At 35.0% G+C, this 9,332-nt stretch overlaps 1 protein-coding gene across 1 annotated transcript; it reads right to left on the reverse strand.

The window, feature by feature from the left end:
* Positions 1 to 1,118: 1,118 nt before the first annotated feature.
* Positions 1,119 to 9,332, reverse strand: LOC128672559 (uncharacterized). Its single transcript, XM_053749793.2, has 14 exons — positions 9,078 to 9,332; positions 8,937 to 8,994; positions 8,320 to 8,461; positions 7,783 to 8,023; positions 7,360 to 7,524; positions 6,683 to 6,828; positions 6,038 to 6,252; positions 5,089 to 5,168; positions 4,330 to 4,553; positions 3,547 to 3,766; positions 2,809 to 2,932; positions 2,096 to 2,240; positions 1,697 to 1,833; positions 1,119 to 1,293 (listed from the first exon to the last, which is right to left on the reverse strand). Exons 1-14 carry the CDS (start codon positions 9,201 to 9,203, stop codon positions 1,184 to 1,186), a joined length of 2,133 nt encoding a protein of 710 aa, XP_053605768.1. The 5' UTR covers positions 9,204 to 9,332; the 3' UTR covers positions 1,119 to 1,183.

Here is a 9,332-nt window from a genome sequence, read left to right on the forward strand (position 1 = left end):
TACAACATTACATTGAAGGTATGATCAAGGTTTGTTAGGTTAGTTATGTTTTGTCACGATCGCACTACACAAAATTTGGCATTTACAGAGCGAGACAAAATATATGGAACTAGCATATTTTATAAGTGAATTAGCGACCGGCCCCGGCTTCGCACGGGTGCAATGCTGATACTAAATACACTACAGAAAAACTGTGAACGTTGTATATATAAAAACATAGCGGCCCGCTCCGGCTTCGCACGGGTATAAAATATATAGACTATGTCACTCACTGAAAAAATGATTAAAAAGGATCCAGTAGTTTTGATTTATTCATTACTGCCCGTGGCCCGCACACGTTAAATTTGGAGTAAAATAATTCCCCTTTCCCTATATCATGAAGATTTCCTGCTATCTGTGGAATATCTAAATTTTTACATACTTATTTACTTCCTTACCTATTTATTTTATTTTTACAACAATTAATATTATTACAGAATGTCTTTATATACAACATTCACAGCTTTCTTGTCATTAAACAATACAAACATGTTTTCTCTAGAGGTTAGTATTCTCTAGAGGTTATTATTGTTATTTTCCTCGCTAGAGAGCTCCGATAATAAACGCGATCGCTGCTAAATTCAAAGTGCTTGTACCGCCGCAAACGGTACGTGCCGCAATTTTTAAATTTGTAATATCTTCGAAAATATTCATTTAAATCATATGCTGTAAAGGGCCATATAGATCTATATTAAAACAACAATGTATTTAAGGTATTTAATTGGATAAGGATTAATGCTGTATTGGTTAAAATCGCTTCGAAAATTAGCCATTAATTGTCGTAAAAAGTAAATGACAAAGAAATGTTATTGTGGGATATCCATAAGAGAGACATATACCATCGCGGAGTTTTCTGTAGACCTTTTCAATGTCTACAATACTTAATTCATTATTTTGATAAAAGTCGTAGGGTTCAGCCTGCGTTTGCAATGTAAGTTAGTTTTTTATCTTGATAATTTTAAATAGGTAGGTCGGTAGTCGAATTTATTGGCTAAGATTGATAATATGAAATCACTTAAAAAGTATATAATAAATAGCTATGAAGCTATTGTTATAGAGTAGAAAATAAAAATAAAATATATATAAATATGTTTAATCTGTATAAAATGAACAAACTATGGCACAATAAATATAAATTAGGCACTTAATTGAGTTTATTTAAAACTCTGTTTGATATAAACACGTACTTCGTTATGTAGTATTTCAAGTCTTCGCCCATCGTTGTTACTTCACCTATTTCCTCGGAGGCTGGTTCTGAAAAATCAATACAGACCCAGATAATTAAAAAATCCAAAAACATAATAAAATGAGCAGCAAAAATATTAAATAATGCATTTGAATTGATCGATCCATTAAATTTTTCAACACTTTAGCGGACGCTCGACTCACGACACGACGCAAAGAAGTAGTTTGTAGCTTTTTATGAAATAATTGTATAATATAAAAAATAACGTGAACATGTGTCTGAGAAGGTCGAATTTATGATGAATGAATTCTTAAAGTTTGACTTTGTGTCCTTGAAAGTGTTATTAAATAAATACGTAAAGTCATATTAGATGCCTTTATTGACTCAAATAAAACAGCCATTAATATACTCGATAGAACATACATATAATCTTTAAGCTTTTATAAAATACAATAAATCTAATCACATTACCTAAATGTTGCCACACAGAAGGCGGGAACACGGGCTGTTGAGAAAAAACGTATACAATCTTGCTGTCTCTTTTCAGCCCCTTGTTTACAGCGTTGTCTTTCTTGTTTATTTCCACTCTGTACCAGAACGCATTCTTTCTGAAAATGTAAGCAAATAGTATAGAAAAATATATAGATCTTAATTAATATTATAGATGCAAAAGTAAGTTTGTTTGTTACCCCTTCACGCTCTATCTACTCAACTAAACTTATTGAAATTTTGCATACATGTAGTTTGAAGTACGGAGAAGGAAATACGGTACCTTTAATCCCGGAAAAATATTGCTCCTGTGAGAAATTCATGCGGGCGAAGCTAGTCAATAAATAATACCAATATTTGGAATAAATAATTTGTACTCACTTCAAATGGTCCTGTACGATGATATTGCTTATAGGCATAGATATCTTCTGCACGGGGTCGCTCATCACTTGTCCCACTGTCTTGATGGGAGATTTCTCGGAAACGTAATATTCTAACAGGTGGGACGCTATCGGCTTTAGGTTAGCTGAAAACAAAATATTTAAATGGATTTGTTATACATGTCACACATGCTTTTTAACTTATTTTTGAAAATAATAATCAGACGGAAAAATTCTGGAATCGAATTGCTTGTAGTTTTGTTGTTAAAAAATAGTTCATTAGTTAAGAGTACCTACTACTCTCTAATGAAAATACTGTACGTCGGGGTAAGACGAAAGAGATGAATTAATTCAGCCGAACTGGCATGGTCTCGATAGCTCAGTGGTCAAGAGCACTGTCCCGGATAGACAAGGGCGCGGGTTCAATTCCCGCTCGATTCCAGAATTTTTTCATCTCATTATTATTTTCAAAAACAAAATATTTATCACTATCCTTACAATAAAACCAAAGTCCTCTGACGTGTCTGTTCGCGATAAACTCAAAAACTACTTCACGGATTCTCATGCGGTTTTCTCCAATAGATAGTTTTGATTCCTGAAGAAGGTTGTATATAAATTTATTATATGTATGAATTTGCGAATATAAATAAAGTAGGTGAGAAATACACGCGGCCGAAGCCGCTGTCAAATGCTAGAAATTAAAAGAATACTTACTGAAGTCCGCCCTCAAGCACGTCTCAGCTCTGTACAGGTGCTCCAAACAGACATGCACCTGAGCAAACCTCATTAGTAGGTTCTTCCACGGACTGATGTCGATCTCGTCGGCTATCAGGGGGACCTAGAACGAATTTCAATCAATTAACTAGTATTTTACCCGCGGCTTCGTCCGCTTTCATGCCCTCGGGAATAGATTTTTATTCGTATTAAAATGGGATTGGTATATAGGTGAAATAAAATATCCATAGCGTTTTTAAAATTAACACAGCGCCATCTAGTGTTTCTATTGCCTTAGCATTTAGCGCCACCTATAATAGAATGAGGGTGTAATGGTTAAGGCCGCCTGTGGATCGAAAGGTCCCAGGTTCGAGACCATGCCACATGAGTTTGTATACCAATTTGACTCATCACTCAGTTGATTTCATCGACCACCACTTGCTTCTGGTGAAGGAAAACATCGCGAGGAAATCTGCACACTGGTTGATTATTCACATCACATTGCAGTGTGGTTGTCGTTGCGTCACATTGGCGCAATGTGATTGGTTCGCTGCGTCTCACTTCGAATCGATTCGATGGTGAGAAGTGAAATGTAAACCCACATTTCGACCACAGTTTAGGTCGCAAAGTGGATCGCGTTAAGAGATGATACTACTAAGCCACCTAAACAACAATGAAAATTTACTTTTACAATGAGTGAAATACCAACTGGAAGTTATAATAAAAGCAATTACAAACCTCATTAACATCCTTCTTCTCAGCAACCAGCCCATGTTTCTTCAGCGAAGCAAAATCATCAACGGTCAATTCGTTGGGATCTTCATCGTAGAAGGACTCGCAGTCCAACCGTATGGAGTGCTCAGCATTGGAGATGTTCTCGAATGGGTTCAGTGTGTAGTCCCCGCTCATCGTCATGTCTTGGATTGTCTGGTTTATCTGCTCTATGGAGTCGTGGGACCTTTAAATCAAAGTATAATTTTTTTTTAAACAATTTTGTTAGAAAATTCGTTGCATTAAAAAAATATATGTTTTTTAATGCAGCTATAAATTAACCAATTGCTCGGGAAAAGCCTGCCTAAAGTAACCCAAAGTAAAGATACGTTTTATGTAATTTCTGTATTATCAAATTTAATCGAAATCAGTTTATTGATTTAAACGTGAAACAGTAACAAATACCCATACAAATATTCTCACAAACGTATGTATGTACAATCGATACTTAATGTGCTACCAAATTCATTGAAGTTTTCCAAACCACAAAATCAAAAATTTATGTGAAGTAAAACAGTGGGCACAAGTTACACAGTGACGTAACGTTTATCAAAAAGCGTACCAAATATATACATCAAAATATTTTAATATAATCATTAATTAATGACATTTAACTATGGTGTTTGACTATGGATGGTTTTACACATTTTATTTTTTAATTATCGGCCGCTATTACTGCAGCATAGAAAACCATGCAAAGTAACTCTAAACGACTTTGCACTCCCGTAAAAAATGATAATAGTAGTATACCTGGCGTCAGAAGTCCAAATCCCAGCTATATAGAAGGAATGTTCTAGAAGCGCCATGACCCTGGTATATTCCCACATGGTCTTCTCCACTCCCACTTGCGCGACCAGCGACAACGCTTGAGCGGGACTCGACATGAGGTTCTTCAGTACTTTAGCGGTTTGAGAATGACCCCGCGACAGTTTGAGAACCAGTTTCGATAGGTATGTCTTGTTATTGGCATCGATCTGAAAATAAATGTTATTTAACTATAGCTTTTTGCCCGCGGCTTCGCACGCGTAAATTTTTCCGGGTTGAAAACCCTATGTCCCCTATGTCCGTCTCCATACTTCAAACTACATCTATGCAAAATTTCAAGAAGATTGGTTGAGCAGATAGAGTGTGAAGAGGTAACAAACTTACTTTCGCATTTATGATATTACTAGGACTAGCTTCAAGCTACGATTGTTATGAAGTTTGGCACTCATCGCTCACGCACTTTGTGAATAACACATAAGGTACTTTTTATTTCAAATTTTCCACGGAAGCGAGGGCCCGGGACGCAGCTAGTTATCCATAAGGCGATTATCCTATCAAGGGGAAAATTATAACGGTTGATGATGACGGATAGTATTAGAAATTTATTTAACAAAATGGTAATGTAATTCAATATTTTATACTGAAGAAACCAAATAAAATTCGAAGAAGAAAGTTATAACTTTTCCGAAATTTTTGAGAAAAACTTGATGAAAAAAAAGCAAATATAATATGCACTGTACTTACAAATGGTCGAATCTTGCCTGAAGATATAAATTTCAATGCCTGGATGAGCAATGTTACAAGTTCATCGGCCGTTTCGCAATCTGTAACAGAAATCAACATATAATTTAACAACGTTATCTCTTCGATTGAGATCTGTTTTACTTGCTATTGACCGCGGCTTCGCCCGCGTTTATTATCTTCTCAACCAATCTTCTTGAAATTTCGCATATAGGGTACCTTTCAACCCGAAAAAAACTTGTTCCCGTGGTATTTACGAAAAACCTATATTCTAAGTCACGCCGAATATAAAAATAATAGAAGGCGCTGTATATATTTTAAGGTGGCGCTAAAAGCAAATAAAAAAAACTTTAACACTACATAGCGCAGTGTGTATTTTAAATGCGCTAGGAATATTTTCATAGGGAAAAAATGTATAATCTAGATGAAACAGATATATTTAGGATCATTTCATAATGATGATTCATAGGCTGTAACAATGCAACTGGATCTACATACGAAGATTTAAAGTTGGTTGGAAAATCCATTTTCAAAAAGTATGAAATTATAAAAATAAATTTAACCATCATAAATAACAGAAATTTTGTAACAACTTTTATTAAGAAATCATCACCATAAACGTAATATTTAATGTAACTGTCGAATAGACATAAAAAACTTATCTTTCTTTGCGAACATTTTCGCACGTTGTGACGTCACTAGTTCGTGTCATTTAGTATGGAGCGTTTGGACGAGTCCAAAAATGTGTGATTTTATTTTTGTCATATCTTTGAAAGTATTGTCATTATCATAGTATTTTTTTCACTGGTGTTTCTAATGATATAAGAGCCTTCGAATAGTCATCAAAACAAAAAATTGTCAACTAGCCTATTCAACTATACCAATCCTATTTTAATACGAAGACAAAACTGTTCTCAAAAAGTCCTCAAGTGCTTGCTAAAAATAAACTTACCTCTCAAAACGTCCCACAGCTTGTAAGTGAAGTCGTTGCTGGAGCCACACGTACTCATGGCGGCGAGACCCTGGGCGAGGCTGGCCGTGTCGGCGGTGACGCACACGCAGCCGCCCGCCGGGCTCTCGGCCGTGTACGCGTACGTTTCAGTTTCGTTCAGCAGGTTCTGTACTTTTTTGTGGTTGTCTATACGTTTCTCGCCTTGGACGTAGGTTCTGCGAAGGTATTAAACTTTAGTAATTTCTTCTTCATCAATCGTAAATAAAAAAAAATCGTTTCATAAAATACATTGGAAAGCGAAATAAACGCAGGCAAAGCCGCGGGCAAGACCTGGTTATAATTTTATCGGAAGTGTCGAACCTAATGTAAGTATTATAATTAATTAATTGCATAATCATAGCTAGTTTTCTAGCTTGCTAACCACACGCTTATACATATTATAAAACAAAGTCCTCTACCGCGTCTGTGTGTCTGTCTGTTTGTTCGCGATAAATTAAAAAACGACTGCATGGATTCTCACGCGGTTTTCACCAATAGATAGAGTGTCCCTTGAGGAAGGTTTAGGGGTATAATTTATTGTTTTTACCCAAGTGAAGCCGAGACAGCCGCTAGTATTACATACGTTACTAAAAAAAATTGTTTTACCTCACAACGGAATTCTCCAAATTGACAGTTGATATTCCTGCAGCAGTCATGTCTACCAGCAGCTGATTGATGTTGTGGAGCGAACAGACAGACTTCCAGATGGCATTGCATGGGCTCGCCAGGTGGCCAACTATCACTTCTTGCTCCTTTAATCATTCGTAAAGTAAGTCAAGGGTATTTTTTAATTTTGAAATAATTGATTTCATTAGAGCAACTATATTTCCGGGATGAAAGGTACCCTATTTCTTTATCCATACTTCAAACTATATTATGCAAAATTTCAAGAAGATTAGTGTGAATAGGTAACAAACAAATAAATTTACTTTTGCATTTATAATATTAATTACATAGTCACACAAAGTGCACGGAAGCCTTGTCAAATTTTAGAAAAAAAAAAATAATCATGACAAGGATAATTACGATTAGAATTATCCATACTATACTAATATAATCAATGTAAAATGTGTTTGTTTGCCCTTTCTTAACACCAGAATGGAGCATTTAAGTGATTTTTGGTGGAGATAGTTGGAGAGTGATATACTACTTTTTGTTGGCAACAGCTAATATTTAAACATCATTTGCACTCCCTCTATAACCCACTGCTGGGTATTGGTATACGCCAACTTTCTCTGTCCTGATAAATAAACTATAAAAATGAATAATATTAAAATACTTACAAAACGAACTTTGCAGCTAATAAATGGTATTTGTAACATCTTGCCGGGCCATTCACAATGCAGTTCAGTGACCCCGCTGTGAGGAGCGTTCAACAGCTCATCAGTGCTGTGGGAGCCGTATGATACTCCTGAGAGGAGGAACTTGCAGTCTACCGTTGATGTCACCTGAAAACAAATTCTAATTTCAATTTCGAAGTTCTTTATTCAAACACTACACATCGAAAAAAATGGCAGATGCGTCTTTTTGCGTACCTATCACAGTTAGCAATGCAAAAAAATAATTTTCATCTCTCTGTGATTATTGATGTTCACGACTGACGAACCCCCGCAAAAATATAAAAAAACCTTAAAATTTTGAAGATTTGTTTGACATTTTACAACTGTCTGACGTTTTTAAACAAAGTATTTTATACAATTACTCACCATGTCACTACTAAGTTTCTTTTTCTCACAAAATTCCTGGATCAGAATATCCATGTCCACCTCATCCAAAGTCACAGCACCTTCATAACTGACTATACCTCTAGCAAAGTTCCTCTCATCAGACTGAAGTGTTAACAACAGTGGTTTGCCTTCTGATGCTGGATTTGTGAGAATCCACATTGGTAAGCTATCAGCTTTTGTGACTGAGGCAAGGCTCTTGTGATAAAGGTTGGCTATGTCACTGAAATTATATAATACTTGAAGTAAATATCATTTATTTAGTTTTCATAAATGAGAAATTTTATTTGCCTGATCACAGTATATACTATTTATAATTCTCATATAGAAATGGTTTCCTAGTTTTGTCCTCAGCTCTCAAGCTTCCATGTCCATGGTCCTTTATGATTAAGGTTTACATCTTATATATAGCAGAAAAGATTATACACCAATATGTTAATATGTATTCAGTTGCCAGTTAGACTTTCAAAAAATTACAGATTAATCAAGTATAGTGTATATTTGATATGAGTTGAATACCGTGCTTTGTCTATGCCCACAGGAAGGTGGACTGCTTCCTCTTTGCTCCACAGCTGAGGTTCATCAGATACAAGTGTATCATCTAGCATTGTGTGTAGACTGAGATCTAGTTTCAATGGTGACCCAGTCAGATCTAGTTCCTCTGTAAATTGTTAGAAATAAGGTTTATTATTGACTTGAATTTGACTCAGTATTAATACAAAATAACTGCAAGCAGGACCCAGACTGGGTAATCAGACCAAGTAGGAAGTGTTAAAATTACTTCTAAAAATAATAGAAAATTTCATAACTTCAGACTTCACATTTCACTTAACATTTCTTAACTTCAGTTTTCTTTTTTCGCTGACTGTTTCTGTCAAATCAACTGATCTCTTCCTGTCAAACAACAGGAAGAAATCTCTTCATGGTATAATTTTGCCATTGCCTTCAAGTTACTCTTTAGTTTCAGTACTTTTTTATAATTTGTAAGTTGTGCGCAATAAAGTTATTTAAAACACAACAAACACTTCTCAAAATTATTTGCGATTGGAAAGAAGGCATGCATCAATTTACTGAGCGCATGGCTTATTGTAAAAGAAAATAGAATTAAAAATAAAACTATTCTAAAGTATACTCACCTTGTTCACATTTATTGCCATGTTCTGTAGCATCTGGGTGATTGTAAATTGTTTTATTCTGAAAATAAAAATATTTAGGCACTGTAATACTTAATAGTGATTGTAAACATATATTCTATCATTTAAAAACCGAATACAAACCTTAATGCAAACGAGCGCAATTTCATTTTTATTTTTCGTGTACATTTGTACATAACTTGGGCTAACCTTTTTTTCAATAGAAAATTTAGAATAACTTTCCAACACAGGTTGTAATAATGACTCCATAGTAAACAAAATTAAGAAAACAAGAAAGTCTCACTTATTAAAAACAATGTAAGTAAAACAGCAAAAAACAAATAAACAGCTTGCCAGTCTCGTTCGTTTCGCCACTTGAATTTTGACTTGCATTTGAAT

This window comes from Plodia interpunctella, chromosome 9 (assembly GCF_027563975.2).
Source record: "Plodia interpunctella isolate USDA-ARS_2022_Savannah chromosome 9, ilPloInte3.2, whole genome shotgun sequence".
Taxonomy (NCBI): Eukaryota; Metazoa; Arthropoda; class Insecta; order Lepidoptera; family Pyralidae; genus Plodia; species Plodia interpunctella.

Excerpts from the sequence above, each read along its gene's own strand:
- LOC128672559 (XM_053749793.2), bottom strand. The coding sequence starts at position 9,203 with ATGGAGTCATTATTACAACCTGTGTTGGAAAGTTATTCTAAATTTTCT. Across the intron at positions 8,024-8,319 it reads GTGGGCATAGACAAAGCACG|TGACATAGCCAACCTTTATC; the intron begins GTATTCAACTCA and ends ATATAATTTCAG. Across the intron at positions 1,834-2,095 it reads ATCGTACAGGACCATTTGAA|AAAGAATGCGTTCTGGTACA; the intron begins GTGAGTACAAAT and ends TTACATTTTCAG.